This window comes from Heliconius melpomene, chromosome 3 (genome assembly GCF_056956725.1).
Source record: "Heliconius melpomene rosina isolate 202511_hmr_F chromosome 3, ASM5695672v1, whole genome shotgun sequence".
Lineage (NCBI taxonomy): Eukaryota > Metazoa > Arthropoda > Insecta > Lepidoptera > Nymphalidae > Heliconius > Heliconius melpomene.
Genome location: NC_140391.1, coordinates 8,055,290 through 8,075,834, shown reverse-complemented (window position 1 = coordinate 8,075,834; position 20,545 = coordinate 8,055,290). Strand labels below are relative to the sequence as shown.

At 31.2% G+C, this 20,545-nt stretch overlaps 2 protein-coding genes across 3 annotated transcripts; one reads left to right on the top strand and one right to left on the bottom strand.

The window, feature by feature from the left end:
• Positions 1-408: 408 nt before the first annotated feature.
• On the top strand, positions 409-5,748 carry LOC146540036 (heterogeneous nuclear ribonucleoprotein A1, A2/B1 homolog). 2 transcript variants are annotated; one of them, XM_085207857.1, is made up of 7 exons: positions 409-717; positions 794-1,017; positions 1,093-1,337; positions 2,109-2,240; positions 3,164-3,349; positions 3,794-3,892; positions 4,526-5,748. In XM_085207857.1, exons 1-6 carry the CDS (start codon positions 688-690, stop codon positions 3,874-3,876), a joined length of 900 nt encoding a protein of 299 aa, XP_085063983.1. In that variant the 5' UTR covers positions 409-687; the 3' UTR covers positions 3,877-3,892; positions 4,526-5,748. The 2 variants fall into 2 exon arrangements, with proteins under 2 accessions (XP_085063983.1, XP_085063984.1); XM_085207858.1 differs by having other exon boundaries at positions 410-717; positions 3,812-3,892.
• LOC146540035 (homeobox protein rough-like) lies at positions 3,809-20,248 on the bottom strand. The gene is made up of 4 exons (XM_085207861.1): positions 19,680-20,248; positions 9,081-9,201; positions 8,776-8,889; positions 3,809-6,190 (listed from the first exon to the last, which is right to left on the bottom strand). The coding sequence occupies exons 1-4, from the start codon at positions 19,978-19,980 to the stop codon at positions 6,082-6,084; spliced, it is 645 nt and encodes a 214-aa protein (XP_085063987.1). The 5' UTR covers positions 19,981-20,248; the 3' UTR covers positions 3,809-6,081.
• Positions 20,249-20,545: the final 297 nt, after the last annotated feature.

Here is a 20,545-nt window from a genome sequence, read left to right as displayed (position 1 = left end):
TAGTGGCGTCTGATGCACTGTAAATGTGTAAAATAATGATGCAAAATAACCAGTATATATCTAACGTCGTTTCGTGTCATTTTTAAAACAAAAACTCGAGTGGTCAATGACATTATTTTTATAAACTTTTTGCTATCGATGTTTGTATAGCTACTAGCTAATACGCCTAAATGTGTTGTAAGCACGGTTATTCATTAAAATTAACTGTAAATAATTAATTCTAATGATTAAATTGTCTAGACTTCTTGTTTATTATATAGTTAAGTATTTAATATAATAATTATCTTCTTAAAATAATTTACTCTTAATAGTAAACATAAGGAACTTAAAATTTGTGCGTTTCGGAGAACTGCCACTGACAGTACTCACAGACTGAATAGGACTAGATAAGACAAAATAGAACTTTTTAATCTATAAGTTGTCAAACAAAATAATGTTTGTAGTTTGTTTTTTCGAAAATCTGAATATTAATATTTAAATTTTAATTATTGTATGTTGTATAACTAGGTGTTTCGTAAAAGTTGATGCTTTAACTAACGACCAAAATATATAAAAGCATAAGTAAAATTTTAACATTTATTAGAAATTTAGAATTAAGTCTAACTTTTACAGAGGAATTTTAGGATATTGATTTAAAAATCATAATAATCAAGTTTTCTACTATATTTCTGACTAGCAAATTTCAGAATGAGACCAAGCGACGGGGTTGACGACTACGTAAGATTCGAGGACTTATTTTCCCAAGAAAACCCGTTTTTCGCCTGATAAACATTAATATTTTTTAAAATTCTAGGAAGAGCCGGAACACATAAGAAAGCTTTTTATAGGTGGCCTGGATTATAGAACTAATGATGCATCTTTGAAAGAGTTCTATGAACAATGGGGGGACATTGTAGATGTAGTTGTTATGAAGGATCCCCAAACTAAAAGATCTCGTGGATTTGGTTTTATTACATATTCTAGATCCCAAATGGTTGATGAAGCGCAGAAAAATAGACCACATAAAATTGATGGAAGGTATGGCTGCTAAGGACACTAATAAAAATTGTTTTAATATTAATGTTGCATTGTTTTTATTTATTTACATTTTAGAATTGTAGAACCAAAACGAGCTGTGCCCAGGGATGAGATTAAAAGACCAGATGCTAGTGCAACTGTTAAAAAATTGTTTGTTGGTGGACTAAAACAAGATATTGAAGAAGAAGATTTAAGAGAATATTTTAGTGTATATGGAGAAATAATTTCAGTTAGTCTTGTAACAGAGAAAGATACTGGGAAAAAAAGGGGTTTTGGTTTCATTGAGTTTGATGATTATGATCCAGTTGATAGAATATGTTGTAAGTAATATGTTTATTTTATAAAACATAATAACGTGTTAATTAAAAATAACTTGTTATGTAGTTTAAAACAATGTAATTAAGTACCATGTGAATACCAAATTATGTAAAAAGGAAAATTTTAGTAGAAGCTATTGTGCAGGGAGACAATGTCTGTCTTTAAATACACATATAAGAGAATGAATTAATGTCACTTACCTGCTTTTGTAAGGCAAAATAAGATCTTGCGTTCCAACACTCAATACCATCATTTCTCAAATTATTTAGGAATGGTAACAAAGAAAAGTATTTTATAACTATGTTCTCTCTGCTATATGTGAGTGAAAAGTTAATTATAAGGCTTAAAGCTGTGCACTGAATTCTAAAGTAAAAATCGAAATTTGTCAAGATATTAACATTTTTTATTCCTATTGTTATTCTGAGATATTAGTGATGTTAACATAAGTTGAGACAAAATCACTTTTAGATTTGTAATTCTATTATAGAATATAGTTTGAGGTTGCTGTGGCATATTAGTACAGTGTGCAACTTTGAAACCAATGATTATGGACTTAATACACACTTGGAACAATACATAATTTGTACTTCCTCTCCTCTCCTCTCCTCTCCGTAAAAAGATGTGGTATTGAGTTCCACCACGACAATATTTCGAAAATTGAGCTGTCAGTGAGGAACAGAATGTCTCAACACTAGGTTCTCTCTGCTTGTGCTGCTATATGTGGGATACACAGTGAAACTAAAAAAGTTAATTTTAATTCTAATAAATTTTAGTGCAACAAAACCATAAGATCAAAGGACGTAGGTTGGATGTGAAAAAGGCCTTGTCTAAAAATGTAATGGGCAGTAACAACAGTAGACGAGGCAGAGGATGGGGTAATAGGCAAGGAGAATGGGGAGAATCAGGTAATATATTATAAAGTTCAAATTAAACTTTAACTATACTACTTATAATTTAAAAAAAACGTAAATCTGACTTGCCAAGGATGCCAGTCAAGGATGTCTTTGCAAAAAACAATAAACCTTCGAATATCAGAGATTGGCGACCAAACGCCGTTGCTGACAGTTTTCTTTTGGTTTAGATGGCACTGACTCCGAAAATAATGGATTTTAAATAGTAAATTGTAAGAATTCGATCAATAAAATTTGACGCGAAAAATATATATACATATATAGAAGCATTGTTGATAATGAATGTTTTAGACTTCATCAGAGCCTTCATCTGGACCACGGGGGCTCTGTAGGCTAGGTCATTTTGAAACAGTGATTATCACCTTAAGTTTTTATTATGTATGTCATGTACAGTAAAGTATAATTTCAATCCAGATGAAATGCTAAAAGTGACTATTATATTTTTTTTCATAAGCATTAATACCAAATTATATAAAATACATTAACAATAACCCAATAAATTTAAATTTATTGCAATAGTTACCTCAACCGTCAGAGATAAACTTATACCATCGCTGCCTTTTTTTAATAGATTTTTTATGGGACAATAATTTATTAAAAATATTGTCACACCAAGACTTTCAAATATTTCTATATGATATGTTATCACTATCAGATTGGATTGGATAGATTAATGTATATTATTTAATGTTATAAAAAAATCCATACATAATTTTTAAATAGTAGTTTGTAGTATTAAAGAATTTTATAGCTAAATGATGAGTGCTTATTTGACTGCCTTAAATTTTTTGATTGTACAGTTGTTCTGTAGCACTTGGCGCTCTTTTGCGGCAGTGAGTTCCACCACTCTACTGCTATATCCGCAATGAGGTATAAAAGTGCAATAATAAATTAGTTTATTCTATTTTTCGCTTTAGGCCATGGTCCAGAAGGAGGCTGGAATAACCAAAATCCATGGGAAAATTCAGGAGGACATTGGGATAACCCAGGGTATGGAGACCAAGGCTGGGGGCAGAACTTTGGCTCTGGATACCAGCAAAACTATGGAGGTGGTCCCATGCGTCAGAATTATGGCAATCTCCGACAACAACCTTACAATTCAGGTATTGATTTATTATATCACTAATTATTTCGAGGCCAATTGTGGCGCAGGGTCACAAGCGTGTGACTGTAAAAACAACAGATTGTGGGTTCGATTCCCACTCGAAGAAATGAAATATTTATTATTTTAATTTCTTCCCTCTGGTATAGAAGTTTCGAGTTCAACTCAACCCACAATGTGTTTTAACATTAGGTTACTAGGTTCCCTCTCCCTACCCTGCTATCTAGGGATTACAGCGTGAAGGTAAAAATATATCTTTGTTTTTTTATACATTCCATTCCCCACGCACCGCCAAATTTACCGGATACTGCATGTTCAGTGGCAGGACTCAACGCCGCTCTATGTCTTATTACCAGAGCCAGAAAATGAAAATGATACATTTCCCCGAACTTAAAGAAATTAAAGTCCCAAAATTGAGGAATAAATATAACATTATGTCTATTAGGTGGTCGTTTTAATACAGGTGGCAATCAAAACTTCAATAATGCGGAAAATACACCTTCAACCGGCAACCAACGTCGATTCTAAACAAGTATAGCCTCTTGTAAGTATGTTTGCTCATTTTTACCTACAAAACAATACTAGTATTCACATATTATATATTTGCACCAATTACATAATATTTTATATATAAATATTTTAGTCATTATTTACACTTATATACAATTAATTAATATAGTGTTTAAGCTCAAAGTAATTATTTAAATATATATAAACAATTTTATAGAAACGCTACCATTAATAATATTGTCCCTTTAAATCTTTTATTGAATTTAAATGAATTATAAATATTATATACATATATGACAATATATATCACAATTTTTATTACCAAAGCACAAACACATATATTCTACTTATTAATGAATTAATTAATTACAAATTTTTAATTTTATAAATGTGAAAGTTTGTATGTATGTTTGTTCCACTTTCACACAAAAACTAATAAACGGATTTAAATAAAACTGTGGAATAATATTAACACAGGCTACAATTTAAGTAAAGATTTTGTATAATTTTGCCATAATATAACAATAAGTTCAAATAATATGTAGAATATTTAAATTTTATCGATGATATTTAATAATGAAACCGAATATTTTATTTATAATATATAGTGTAATATGTAATTCCATTAAATGATATAGTCGATTTTTAATTTTTACATTTATATTAGGTATCAAGTCATAGTTCAAGCTAGGCAGGTATATACGCGAGGAAACTAATAGTGAGAAGGGATTTTAAAACTTTCTACATAACATTTATCTAGTTTTTGAAGGTATTGTGAGGCACTAGTTTCATTGTTCTCGCACTTTGATCGCAATTATACAATAGAGATGCTAAGTCCATTTTCCTTATACAAATATATGTATTTGCTCACATTAATGAGATTTATTTGATTAAAATTTTCATATAGTACAAATTTTAAAAAAGTTTGTTTTTTCATATATTTTCTAATTTTATATATTACAACTTATTTATATTGTAAATAAGTTGTAATAAGAACGTATGGCTTAGTAGTCACAGTGTTTGGAAGGTTTCAAAGAATCGCGAGTTCTACATTTAATTTTTTATGTTTTCTAATATATTTTTCTATCCTCATTGTGGAATAACAGCTTAAAAATATTAATTAATAGTCCTTCTAATTATTTCATTTAATATACAAACATGTGTAAAGGACATCTAAAGGATAAAGAATAAATAAATATATCTAAATATATCGCACACGGTTAAATATATAGCACAAGGATGTGTAAAAGATTTAAATTTATTTCGGAAAGAAAAAAAAAGGAGAAAATGATGGAATGAAAAAGAAAAAGTTTTTTTTTTATTGTAAAGTTTATAAAATAATGGAATATGGACTTAGCATGTTTAATATATTTTGTCATTCACACTTAGCACAGCATTAAGAAACTAATTGTTAATTTTAAGTTCGGTGTTACCTTTTTATGTTATATTACAAAAGTTGTGCAAGTTCTGTGAATGATAGATAAGATAAGAACGTAAAATCTTTTTTTTATAGTAAAAAATAATACAATATTACATTCCTATTACTTAAAAAATAAAGGTGCATTTTTATATGTATGTCAATGTTACTATTTTCAAATGATAACAAAAGTATTTTTAATGATCTCAAAATTTTATCATAGTTAAGACTCAATATGGAGTTCCTTATTAAATATAATTAAAAGCTATTTTATTACTTAGCATTGTTATATTAAAAGAATATATTGTTGTTTTTCATCTTATTTTTCTTGGTGTTATAATGTATAAGATTTATTTAGTCTGTGTGCAATAAAATTAAATTGAGACTGTTTTCCATGGACTCTTCTAAACTTTGGACAAGCTGTTCCTGGAAAAGCCCATGGTAAGTTGACTAATAAAACTATAGAATAATAACAATGTCTTTTATTTTTTTTTCTCTTATTATAAACTTATGAAATATGACAAAAGAATACTGGATAAAATAAAGTGGCAACACTGACTAGCATATTTACAGTAACTTTTTTTACATAAAACATCCAAAACAATAGTTAAATACATTTTCTTTTTAATCGACTGATAAAAAATCTTAATTAAATATTGTCTATCAATACTAATAAAATTTTAAATTATGATATTATATTAACATCTAATAACAACGCGAACATAGGTTATGATTTAAAATTTATCATTTGATTATATTTAAGCTGTTATTATGTTTGGCTGAAGCTTGTAATAAATTTTGTTAATTTATTTATCTAAATTAGTTTGTGGGTGCACCGGTAAACAAGGGCATGCTGGTTGTCCGTATGGCGTGGTAAATATTGGTGGGAAAAATCCAGATGCCGCTGCTAATTGTCTGAAAATGACAGTGTTGCTTAGTAGCTTATTCATAGTCAATTCAAATTCAAAATATTCTTTATTCAAATAAACTTATAATAATCACTTTTGAATCATCGAATGAACATATGAGCAAAAAGCTATCACCGGTTCGGAAGGCAGTTCCGCTGAGAAGAGTCGGTAAGAAACTCAACAATTGCTCTTTTCAAAATCAATGGTACAATCTATTACATTAGTTGGCAGCTATCCTGCATTACATTCAATAGACATTAATTCCATACGTGTTTGTCCTTTAAATATAATCAATATCCTCAATACTAAATAAACGCGAAAGTAGTGGGTTCGATTCCCTGTTTTAGTAGACGAAGCAAGGTGTTGCGTTCAGATATCAAATTATTTTTACGTCAAAAATGTCTAAGAAATGTTAGGATAACTAGTGGATCCGGACGCGGCTACGCCTGCTTGAATTATAAGAATATTTATTAAGTATTATATAATATATTTATTTTTATAAGGATGAATATCAAAATATAAGTTTATTTTGGGTGACGTTTTCTTAAAACGACAAAGAAACTTTGCAAACCGTTGCTTAGCAATGACGGTTGTTATTAACATGGCAGAATAAATTGCAAGTCAAATTAGAAAGTATTTTAATTTATTAGTATATATGTGTAATGTAATATTATATAGCCTATAGCACTTCTGAAGAATACAGCTTTCATACAAAACAAAAACATAGTAAATCGGACCAGTAGATCCAGAGATTTTAGCGTTCAAACAAACAAACAAACTCTTCCGCTTTATTATATTAAGTACTAGTGGACCCGGACGCGGCTACGCCTGCTTCAATTATAAGAATATTTATTAAATATATTCATGAAATTATTTTCAATTTTCAATAGAATTAGTAAGACAATATAAGCTTAAATAATCAAAAAGAATAATAAGTAGATACACATTATTAGAAAAAATTATCCGAGTTATTGAAATAAACCAACAAAAGGATTAAAAGTAACTAAAGGATAGGTATTCTTAATATTAGAAAAAGTACCTAAAGTTTTCCGTGCGTGCGTACATAGATATCGACTCTACGAAATAACTAAACATTTCTCTCTATTAAGTAGGATAATTTTAGCGGGCAATATCAAATAAAATAAGAAGAGAACCAAACTGTAGTTTAAATTAATTATAAACAGCAAATAATTACATAAACATTTACAATAGTTCGAAAATGTATGAAAATTTATAAAACCGTCAACGTCATCTGCCCGTTTGCGTCGGTCATACTATGCCGCCCGAAGGTTAGGTCATTTTGAATCAGTGACATCTCCTTAATTATTTATTAGAATGCTATACAGTAAACTATAATTTCAATCTAGATAAAATGCCAAAAGTGACTATAATACTTATTTTCATAAGGATGAATGTCAAAATGTCGCGGTAACGGTTGCGTAGCGACGCGACGGTTGTTATTAACATGGCAGAATAAATTGCATGTCAAATTAGAAAGTACTTTAAAATATATTAGTTTATATGTGTAATGTAATGTTATATAGCCTATAGCACTTCTGAAGAACGCAGCTTTCATACAAAACAAAAACAATGAAAATCAGACCAGTAGATCCAGAGATCTTAGCGTTCAAACAAACAAACAAACAAACAAACAAACAAACTCTTCCGCTTTATTATATTATAGTATAGACTAGTGGACCCGGACGCGGCTACGCCTGCTTCAACTATAAGAATATTTATTAAATATATTCATGAAATTATTTTCAATTCTCAATAGAATTAGTAAGAAAATATAAGGTCAAATAATCAAAAAGAATAATAAGTAGATACACATTATTAGAAAAAAACATCTGAGTTATCGAAATGAACTAACAAAAGGATTAAAAGTAACTAAAGGATAGGTATTCTTAATATTAGAAAAAGTACCTAAAGTTTTCCGTACGTGCGTACATAGATATCGACTCTACGAAATAACTAAACATTTCTCTCTATTAAGTAGGATAATTTTAGCGGGCAATATCAAATAAAATAAGAAGAGAATCAAAGTGTATTTTAAATTAATTATAAACAACAAATAAAGTTCGAAAATGTATGAAAATTTATAAAACCATCAACGTCATCTGCCCGTTCGCGTCGGTCATACTGTGCCGCCCGTAGGCTAGTCATTTCGAATCAGTGACATCTCCTTAATTATTTATTAGTATGTTATATAGTAAACTATAATTTCAATCTAGATAAAATGCTAAAAGTGACTATTATATTTATTTTCATAAGGATGAATATCAAAACGTCGCGGTAGCGGTCGCGTAGCAACGACGGTTGTTATTAACATGGCAGAATAAATTGCATGTCAAATTAGAATGTACTTTAAAATATATTAGTATATATGTGTAATGTAATGTTATATAGCCTATAGCACTTCTGAAGAATGCAGCTTTCATACAAAACAAAAACAATGAAAATCGGACCAGTAGATCCAGAGATCTTAGCGTTCAAACAAACAAACAAACAAACAAACAAACTCTTCCGCTTTATTATATTAGTATAGATAGATAATTAGATCCAAAGTAGCTCTTTTTTTTTAGTACATACCTGTACTGCTGGTCTAAATGGGCTTTCTCGATCCTCTTATCTTTAGCCCTTCTATTTTGAAACCATATTTTTACTTGCGTTTCGCTTAGTGATAACGCTGAAGCAAGTTCACATCTGCATAAAATAAATTATTATTAATGTTATTTATTTTCAAAATAATAATATATTTTAAAGGTTTAATAATGTAATAAACAACATATTTTGTTTTCAATTCAAATATAAATCACTTTTCAGTAGACCTAAAATAATAACGCAATTAATTAATAGGAAATTAATACAATTTGAATTTTAATGTAACGCCTGACCTTCTCGCCCGAGCAACGTATTCTCCTCTCGCATATTCCAATTCTAGTCGTAATGTCTGATGAGCTGAAAAAGTAGTTCGTTGTCTTCTTGGCCTACTCTCCTTGCGTCTTCGCCGAGCCACTAGAAGAAAAACATATTTTATAAAATGATATTATAGACATAGTCTAACTTACATCATTTTTATTGACAAATATTGTAGAGACCAACCCAATGTGAAAGGTTCTAACAGTTTACAGAATGTTCGTGGGGCCAATGTCCACTCAACGGAAAAATATTTAAATATTTTCCCTTTCTTGTTTCTTTTCTTCTATCATACCGTCGTTTTCAAAACGCAAAGTAGAGTTGAGTATTGTGTTATGACTATGACGTCAGGTGAAGATAAGAAAAAAATGTATTATTTCTTATAGGTTTACACTGCATACACTGTAGGCAGAGGGAATCTAGTGTTACCCGACTCTGACACCCCGTTCCTTATTTTCCGTCGAATTCTTAAGAAAGTGCGTGTTGAGTGCAAAGAAATAAAAATGTAAATTTACGTAAATATATCATTTCCTCGAGTGGGGATCAAACCCACGTCCAGTCACGTTTACAGTCACAGTTTGTGCCCCTGCGTCACTACTGGCCTCCAAGAATAATAATTACACTATTATTATTGGAGTCCAGTCCAGTTAAAATTCAACTACCTATTTAGTTACATTTACTCAATTGTAAAACATACTCGTATGAACGAATCTAACCAAGTTGCTTTAAATATGCTTTAATCATTTAAAAAGCCCAGCAGACATGTTTTGGAAATAGGGGTAAGGGGGAGATATATAAAGAATATTTTAACGAATTGAGAACTTTCCTTTCTTAAAGTCAGTTAGAAATTAACGGTATAGTGAAAATGCACAATAAATATAGCAGTTTTGAAATTATTTTTATTATCTTTATTTATTTTATTGTGAAATAAAATTGTGAATCGATCGCTTAAAATGACCTGATGAAGACTGACCTGAAGATTAAACCAAGCAAAAAAGCTATTTAATGCATATACCCACGTAAGTAAGTACATTAGACATTCTACTGCAAAAAATGAATCTAAGGTTTCCTTCCGACTCTCAGCACAGGGAAGTGATTGTGTCCTGAGAGGAGCTTGTAAGAGCTCCGAGTCCATGCCATATTGTACGGAAGCTCAGTGAAACCTTGTGGGCGAGGGTGAATCACGATCATTTTAATAATCAGTTTGTAACCCTATACAGGTATCGCGGTGACGCTATTATTATGTTATGAATATGAGTGGATCGAATTCCAATATTTTAAGACTTCCACGTTTTTTGCATATTTTTTTTAAGTAATACTTAAGTAGATAAGTAAATTTCTAATTATTATAAGTACTTGTACATATATCACAATATGACATTTTTATTTTGAATGAAAGATCTTATTCTTGGATCTTATTAGAAATTAAATTCTTGTCAGATTAGAAATTAAAAACTCGTTTCCAAACCTCGGCGCAAAGCTAAGTGGAGAATAGAGAATTAATCTTAACCGAGAAAAAGGTAAAGCTGAGAATTTACTCTCATAGATGTATGTACAATGTATGAACTTATTCATTGCAATCATATCTATCAAAGCACAAGTATTACTATAAGGTAAAACCGGGTAATGGCGGTCAAGAGAGAGAACATAAATTCTTTTTGTGCTAACTCGAAGTATTTTTGTATTTATTATTTCAATTTTACAATTACGTACTGTTGCATGATTAGTTGATGATTTGTTGTGATCTCGAGCCTCTTCAGGTCTCTACTAAATGAAGGACAGGACAGCTTAAGGTTGTTGGCAGAACGAGCTGGGTTATAGGTATACTACAATGTAGCATATGGGCTTATGCTGAGTGCTCAGGATACAATTACAAGCTTAGGGGACACAATCCTGAACTTTCAATCTACTTATGTCCCAACAAAGCTTGACCAGTATTACCAACCTAATGAGAATGACTGCTATTGTCTACTGTAGTGTTCAATACCTGTCAAAGTCGTTTATTTTTTAAATATAAATGTTATTTTAAATAGAAACTAGGTATACTAAATTTGTTAAACTTATTCAATTAAGGTGTTTAGTTAATTTAATAGACGAGAGAGAAAGTGATTTGTGAGTGTTAATTATTCTTAAATGATTACCCAGTTTTATCCTAAGTACCTATACACATATAACGTCATATATATAATGTCCACTTCAAAACTTTCAATGAAAGTGAAAGTTCTCATAAATAATGTAAACCCTTTTATCTTTTACGGAAATCTCTATCAAGCAACTGTTGCCGGACAGAAGCACCGCACGCATAATACTTTACTAATGTCCGGTCCATTAGCGATTAATTTACGTTCGAATGGCTTTCGTCCATCAATATTCAAAAAAGCGTGTGATTTTATACGGTAGCGTATTTTTTTAAATTTGTATTCTTATTCGTATAATTTTGTTATTCATATAATTTGACGATGAAAAGTAAAATAGTATTAATTTATCAGCTTCGGCGACGTTGAGTTCTACAACTCAACACGCAATTCCTCCAGAATTCGCCAGAAAGTGGGAGATGGAGTATCTTAACACTAAGTTCCCTCTGCCTACCCTGCTGTGTGTGGGGATACAGCGTGAAGCTGATTTAATTTTTTTTTATCAGCTTCGTCCTGTATGCCGAATGTAGCAGGGTAGGCAGAGGGAGCTTAATGTTAAGACACTCCCCACTTTCCGCCGGTTTCTGGAGCCATTGAGTTGCAGAACTCAACACTGCGGCTTTTGCCTCGACAACAAAGCGAAAGAATTAAAAATCTAATTTCTTCGAGTGGCAATCGAACCCACAACCTGTCGTGTTTACAGTCACATACATAAAGCATCATCATCATCATCGACAGCCATCTTTTGTCCACTGCTGGACATAGGCCTTCCCCAATTCTCGCCACCACACTCGATCCTCAGCTCTTGGGACCCATATTACGTAAAACGTTATTCACTTACCTAAGTAATTAGCAGATAGCCTATGTAGATATTTAATACGTAGGTACTTTTTGCTCTAAAGAATACAACGAAGAAGAAAAAAACAATCTAAAAATAATACAATCCTCACTAAATGAACAAAATAAGGAAAATTTAGTAAGAAATCCAATACTTCGCATGATCTGTGTCGTTAGACGGTGCGTGAGAGACCTCTATGTGTGGAGAATAAGTACTTATATCCTAATGTTGCTGATAATGTTTCAAATTGTATGAACATAAAGACATTGTAATTTTCTTCTTAACTATATAAGAATATAGACATCATCATTTAGAACTAAGAATTTTACTCTTTTGTTGTTTACTAATGAGAGATCTCTCGTTAAAATATTATGGTTATTATATTAAAACAATTATCTACCTAATTAGATTTTGACACTATCTATACTAATATAATAAAGCGGAAGAGTTTGTTTGTTTGTTTGTTTGTTTGTTTGAACGCTAAGATCTCTGGATCTACTGAATCGATTTACTTTGTTTTTGTTTTGTATGAAAGCTGCATTCTTCAGAAGTGCTATAGGCTATATAATATTACATTACACATATATACTAATAAATTAAAATACTTACTAATTTGACATGCAATTTATTCTGCCATGTTAATAACAACCGTCGTCGCTACGCGACCGCGTTTATTACCGCGTCATTTTGATACTCATCCTTATGAAAATAAATATAATAGTATATTTCTATAGAAATTATATTCTTATATTTCAAGCAGGCGTAGGCGCGTCCGGGTCCGCTAGTATATTATATCTAGACAAAGATTAAACGTAAAATTGCTTTCCTTAATTCCGCTTTAATCTTTTGCCTGTAGGAAACGTCTTCTTGCCGGTAGAGAAGTCTTTGGCACATTAAGAAGTAAATATAAGAGGCAAGGCGTGGTGCAGGAGTATAAGCGTGTAACTAAGAACGAGACAGGTAGCAGCTTCGATTCTCATTTAAGTAAATTTAATATTTAAATTTCCTTGCTGATGTTTTAAGAATGAAGCGAAAAATGAGAAACAGCAGCGTTAAACATCGTGAAACTAAAAAAAAAGTAAATATTAATCTTAGCATAAAATCTTTAAAGAGATTGTGGCTTTGGTCTAATTGATATAAAAATAAGGGGCGCCGTGGGAACAGTCGGCTGCGGTCGCATATGTAATTGGATCGGTGAGGGTGTAATCTGACTGAGTGTTGTCACATTAAAACATCACGCGCGCGGTCGAGCTGAAACTGAGTGAAGAATTGATATTAATAAGCACTTTTTTAAAAAAAGCTTCACGCTGTATCCCGCAGACAGTAGGGTAGGCAGAGGGAACTTAGACAAGACATTCCGTTCCCCAATTTCCGCCTCTGTAGGCATCGAGTTCGCCTTCCGAGTTCTGGAGGCATATAGAGTGGGCTTACTATAAACACTTTCAATTGTGTTCATTTTTATCTTATTAGTTATGTTTAGGTTGTTTTATTTGTATTTACTTTATATTATCTTTTTAGGGTTCCGTACCCCATAAAATTTATAGATTGTTTTGTTGTGCGGAAATGTCTGTGGGTGACTCTCACTTGTACTTAATCGATTTTCGTAAAAAGATTGTAAATTAAATACATAGGTAGATACAAATACAGATTAATTTTATTTACTTTCTATATCTCTAAAGTCTAAGCCATCTACTATCAATTCGAACTTTAAATATTGTTTTTTTTTATTAACAGAGTCAATCGCTTATTAAAATATTACAAACATCTATATAGCTCAACAACAACTGCACGATTAATTAAAAAAAAAATTAGGAAACCATCTTCTCTTCGCATCTTTCAAAAAAACCGTGTCCATCCATTTGGCACCCCCCCTAATCTGTATACAGTTGTTTGCGATTAAAAAATGATTGTGATTAATCAACAATACTAACAATACAATAATAGATCGTGTATTTTAGGGGATGCTACCCTTAATATTCATTAGCTAACCCCCTAATTACCGATTCGTTCGACCATCGCTGATGAGAGAGTACACCTGACTTGCTTACGCTTTCTTTATTTTCTAAGAGATATTGATATTGCTTCTGCAATCGCGCTCCGATAAATTTCAATTGGACTATAGAGCGTCTTGTATTATTGCTTATTTGAAAATATTGTTGGTAAGAATGACTGGGAGTCTTTCAAAAGGAATGTAGCTATTTAAGTATACATTTTTCATTGCATAATGTTTCTAGTAGGTACCTATTATTATGGCCATATCTAGGTATCTTTTACGGAGGAGACCAGATCTTCTAGAAAATAATCATTCGGTCGAAGTCAAGTTAATGTTTCAAATATAATCTTTAGGTACATGCAATATTGCTTTATTTATTATATATATTTTTTATTCTTATGTTTCCACTACAAGTCAGGGGACTTCAAGCACGGCATACTTCAGTAATTAATCGAACTCGTGAATTTCTGTACTGACGAACTTTTTAAATTCTTAAGAAGTTTTAAATTGTAACTTTTTTAACGTATCTGAGTTTAAAGAGCAAGTATGAAAAAAAGACTTGTTGTGCGCTGATCACTATCAATTAACAAGTTAGGCATCAATTTTTTCATTTACCAATTTTCTAATAAAATAGTTTTAACTACATAATAATCATAATATCATTTAAAACATAACAAACAATTTAATCATTCGACAACAAATTATCGAAGCTTAAACGTTTGGATGGACACGTCGTTCGTTTCCCAAATCCCAATCCTCTCAAATACGATGTAAAACGAGGACGATACAAATTGCGGCTAATGTAAATCACAATGTTATGATTCCAGCGCGACGAGCGCACGTGCTCGTTCCCATGGAACCGCGAGACAACGGTAGATAAAGCTCTTGTAGGGTATATCAATACAATTTTGTTAATATTTATTGTAAAATTTTCGAGTTTTTATATTTCTTGTGTTATTTCTATACTTAGGTTGTAGGATTTGGAGAAGCAACGTGAGCGTGTTAAGAAATACCATTAAAGTTCTGATTAAAATTATTTCAATCTTTGTTTTTATTACGGTTCTGTACCTTATAAGGTAAGAACGGAAACATTTTAGGATCACACATGTTGTCCGTCTGTCAAGAATATTTATATCAGTGGAGTCGTGTGATGATATCAAGCTATATCTACTTAATTAATATCAAATATTCAGGATTATGGTAGAAAATGTCAATCATCTAAGTCAAAGCCGTGAAAAGATATGAGCGCTTATGCATCGCGCAAATGTCTGCAAAATTACTTAAGCTAGTCTTTTATAAATTGTAGGTACTTTTCCCACATTCCTGAAATTGGTACTGAACCCTCAATGTGCGAGTCCATATCGCACCTGATCAGTTTTAGTTTCTGTGTTAGTTCTCTTGAACTTGGAAACTATTATTACTATTTATTTGTATTTTCATTACAGTACTTAGTAATTGTCTAGTTCACATGTAAAACATTTATAATTACTTAAGTACTGAAGAATTATTAAATGCGGCTTTCTTCGACATCTAACATTGTTATTAATATTATTAAACCTGTTAAATATCTAATGTATTATCAATTAGAAGTAAGTAGGTACCTAACTCTAAATTTTCACGTAAGGCATTCTTGAGTAGGTAATTATTTAGTTAGATAGATTTTTGGATTTCTCTGCAAGCAAATGTTGATTAAGAATCATAATAAATAATAACATATTAGCTATAGAAGTTATCGTATGGAAAATATGTTTATCACAAAAAAATCCTTCTTTCCTGCGACTGTACCTATATATGTCTGCACTCTAAAGCTAGACTATAGTTTCCATATGATCTTTAATGTTTAATAATTATTTAGTCCATCACAAATCCAATTAGTCCATCGAATTTCAGCACAGCGGCTGGTAATTTTCGTTTCAGTTTCACGGACTATTGTTTCGTAATAGTTATAAGAGTTGAACAATGAGTTTTATAGCTGTGTAGGAGAACAGTGCTGGCAATTTTCATACGAGGGTGATTCTGAATGGGCCTCGGCTTGCCTGTATAGTGAGGCATCGAGTCGGAGCGCGGTAATCGCATCAGAGCGACGCCGCTGTCGCTTCGCCTTCCGCATCTACAAACTGGAAACCCAGACGTTTTTTAACGACGCGAAAAACCATTATGATTCTATTTTCAGAACAACAATACTCATTCTAATAAGCTTAGCTATGCTGAGCGGAACAAAATGTTTAGGTGTTCTGTGGAAATTTCGCTTTTTATCGGATTCCCTCAAATTTTTATTTAGGTATATTAATATAAAGGTATATGAGGTAATGTAATGGAAAAACCTGATTGTTAATAAATTAGTAGAAGACATGAAAAGTAGAAAACTTTCTACGGCGTCTAAAACAAAAATTGCTTCTGTTGCTAATTTTTTTTTAGCTACAATTTAATAATTTATCACTAATACTTGGGACTAATTAAAGTTTTATGTGTGATTCTTAATTTTTTAAACAGTAAGAATTTCTGTATCTTTTACAAAACGCCTATATTTTTGGTTTGTAATTTCACCAAAATCAAACTCTTAGGGGACGAGATTGACGCAGACAAATGAACAAATAACATTTTTAAATATAAATACCTAAATATAGCAGTTATTGCAATATAAAAATAAATAAAGTTTGTTTAAAACTGAAAAAAAATATTTTTCATAACAATACCGAAGTAATTTGATATTCATAAAGTATGTATACGGAAATATTACCTATATATACTTATCACTATATAGGCACAAGTGTCACATTTGCGATACGTACATTTTAATAACATGAAACTGAACTTAATTTTTATTATCATTTGTACTCCTTAACTACTCATTTAATTCTATACTACTTCTATATAATAAGTACCTATCTATACTTAGATCTATAATATTTCACGACGTTATCTATACAGAAAATTCTACAAAAATTTCTTATAAAGAATATTCTATTGAATAAATACTCTATAAAAATAGAATTATTGTACAAATATAAGAAGAATTTTCCTGGAATATTTATATAAAGGAACGTCCGGCAAAGAGTTGAGTGTACGAGGATTAGGTTTGCGCAATACGGCTTATCTACATCGGCTCTCTATTAAACTTACTCAAAGTATTTTTCTAGTGATATTTTATTTAACAAACCATGACAGATATCTATCACTCTTTGATCTTACAGCTCCTTTGGTTGACAAGGATGTCCGTTTCTGTATTTTTTTTTTAAAGATAAATATAACGCTGGATACAGATAAAAAATATATTTAAGTAGATTTTTAAAATGCTTTTAATAATATAATAAAATAAAATACATTTTTAATATTTTATTTGATAAATTTCAAATGTAATATAACTATATAGCAACGAGATCTGACATTTTTGTATATTGTACGTTAAGCCTATTTATTGTCTATTGCTTAAAGTATTTAAGTAAAGAGTGGACAACGTATAATGTTTAATGTGTTTAATCCTTGTTAAGAATGATGACTGAAAAACTGTTGAAAAAATGTTAAAAATATTGTTTTATTGATGATACAAAATTAAAATTAATATTTTATATTATTGCTATGATATTTTTCCTGCCCCCAAAGGAAAATGTTCTCAGTCTGTCTGTTGCTCGCGTTTACAAAAAACTACCTCATGGATTTCGGTGAAAATTTTAATAATTTATTTTGACCTTCTATACACGTGATGAAAATCCTAGAGGATTAATTTATAAAAGGTATTAATATAACGTCTAAACAAATTAATCATCATTTTGTCTTGACGTAAAAAAACTAAATCCTGATGTAGGAAGTAGGAACCCTAGCAAAACAGTTAAACCATAAGACATATGAATTTAACATTTTAAGAAAAACTTTTCTTTCAACTCTTTGAGCATGTTCTACGTTACGAAATCACGAATAGCATAAGAAAATTACGACGTATTTATACGAATTATAATAATATAGTCGCTTTGGTTACAGGACAAAGCGTAGGTTTGAGTTTCGCCACTCAACACACAATGTGAACAGAGTGTCTCAACTCTAAGCTTTCTCGGCCTACTTTGTTAATGTGGGACACAGCGTGAAGCTAAAGAAAAGAACACCTGGTTTTCACGCAGAATCTATCCTAGGTTTACCAGTGTTTTTTTACATTATTTTTTTAATCTATGTAAAGTCCAGAGTCATTAAAGAAAACAAACAATAATTAAATATCGTTATCCAACCCTCAAAACTCAGTAAGATTCTATAAACTGAAGATTCTATAAAACAACAGTTGTACCTAAATCCAAGCAAAAGAAACGCCAACCACCATGTCCACCCCGTCAATTTCATTGTTATCAGGAGTCAGCTTATATTAGTAATGGTAACAAAATATTTAAGATATTAACATTATTATTAAAATTATTTTATTAAATAAATATTAAAAAAATAATTATTAAATTAAAATTATTAAAAAATAAATAATTCAGATTTTTATTAAATAAAGTTCTTATTATGTGTCGTTGGATATTTTAAATTTTCAATGGTATTTTTTATGCATTTTTCCTTTTTTGTTAAGTAAGAAACGAGAGTCTAGTACTAAGAAAGCTCATTTTAGCGACATTGAAAGCCGCCTTTTAGGTAGGTACATATCTAGCCAAGCTCGGAACAAGTAAATATTTTTTTTTAATATAAACATTTCCCATATGTTTATGAAATATAATAGATGAGATCCCAGGGCTCCCAGACCTAGGTCACTTAAGCAAAGCTGAAAAATTGAGGATTAATAGTTGTATGTAGTTACGACTGTATGCTCTCCAACTTAAAAGTGTAACGCCCTTTCATAGGTAGCGCCAAATAACGGTAATAGTCTGAGATATACAGACTAGGAAGATGATAGAACCATCGGATTGAGGAAAGGTAGAGAAGTTTAATGTTTATTGTTTTCAATAATTCCATTCCATTTTCATTAATAAATAAATACCTTTAAATTTTAATCATTTGTGGGAGGTATTTCGATAATTTTATACTTTCAATATTATAAGAGAATTTGAGGTCGTCGTGGCGCAGCAGCACAAGGATGTCACTGTAACGCGACGGTTGTGGGTTCGATCCCCACTCGAGGAAGTGAAATATTTATTTACGTTTATATTTCTATTTCTTCGCTCTGGTGTCAAGGCAAAGTGTGGTGTTGAATTCTGCCACTCAACACGCAATGCCTCCAGCATTCGGTAGAAAGTGGGGATCCGTTCCCCACTTGTCTTAACACTAAGTTCCCTCTGCCTACCCTGCTGTATGCGGGATATAGCGGGAAGCTGTCTGCCGTTTTTATATTATAAGACCAAAGTGTTAATTTGGCTGATCTATTCATTATTTTGTTCTTATTTAAAAAAATATTGGCTCAAATTGATAAACACTAGTTCTATATATCTAAGATGAATTTAACAGTAACTGTAAATTGTTGAGGTGGACATTAACTTATATCCTACAAGCGACCCGCTGCATCGCAAAGTTTTCTGTAGACGTTTTCAAGGTGTACAATGCTTAGTACGAACATTATTTTGATAAATCTCATAGAGTCCAGTTCATCAAAGTATTACACAAACTTATTATAAATATAATAACTAATACTCACAAAAAGCAGCCAAACCAGCGCCGAATGCCAATTGTTGATGCGGCAATAACATGGGTCGCGGACACAACGGTAGTGGTGGAGGAGGCTGCCATATCGAAGAACCCTGGACAGTTTCCTTTCCTTCATTGTCACCAATTTCTATATCAGATGAAGAATCACTCTCTGACGCTGGATTTGTATCGTTAGCAGTTGCTTGATCCTCAAGATGACCATATATTCTAGCGAAGAATTTCCTCGGTGATGACGGCCTCGGTGCCTGAATGGATGTCTTCGATTTCTCATCATATGTTCCATCAGTCATCGTATTATATTTTAATTAACAATATCCAATTATTTATCACCGATATATATTTTTTAACTGCACTGAATAAATTCAATTTGTAAGCAAAACCAAATTAAGTATTTCGTGAACCATGAACTTAATCCTAAATTATGTTTCACACGTGTATCCCTGGTTAAGTGAACACGTGGATTGAACATCAGGTGCTTGTCTCGAGCGCCGCCCTTTACGTCCCTCATCCCCTATGAAACCGGAAAACGGTGGAAAGGGTGCCTTCCAGCCAATGACACGGCGGTTTATAGACGATCCTGCCCACAAGGCGGGAACACTATGGTAATTGATTTGCCGACATTGAAGGATAAGTAACTTTTCGAATTAAGTAATTAGTGTTAATTTGTTTGTATTTTTTTTTCTGAAAATTGAAAAAAAAATACAGATAATCAACAATGGAAATAATAGTTAAAAACAACTAAAAACATCCTTGTGTGGAAAAATTAAGTAAAAAATAAAAAAAAAATATTTTTATAATTTGAATTAAGAATATATTTTATTCTAATAAATAACAAAAAAAGTGTATTGCAATGCA

Excerpts from the sequence above, each read along its gene's own strand:
- LOC146540036 (XM_085207857.1), top strand. The coding sequence starts at position 688 with ATGAGACCAAGCGACGGGGTTGACGACTAC. Across the intron at positions 1,018-1,092 it reads CCACATAAAATTGATGGAAG|AATTGTAGAACCAAAACGAG; the intron begins GTATGGCTGCTA and ends TTTACATTTTAG. Across the intron at positions 3,350-3,793 it reads ACAACAACCTTACAATTCAG|GTGGTCGTTTTAATACAGGT; the intron begins GTATTGATTTAT and ends TATGTCTATTAG.
- LOC146540035 (XM_085207861.1), bottom strand. The coding sequence starts at position 19,980 with ATGACTGATGGAACATATGATGAGAAATCGAAGACATCCATTCAGGCA. Across the intron at positions 9,202-19,679 it reads CGCTGGTTTGGCTGCTTTTT|TGGCTCGGCGAAGACGCAAG; the intron begins GTGAGTATTAGT and ends TTTTTCTTCTAG. Across the intron at positions 8,890-9,080 it reads TACGTTGCTCGGGCGAGAAG|ATGTGAACTTGCTTCAGCGT; the intron begins GTCAGGCGTTAC and ends TATTTTATGCAG.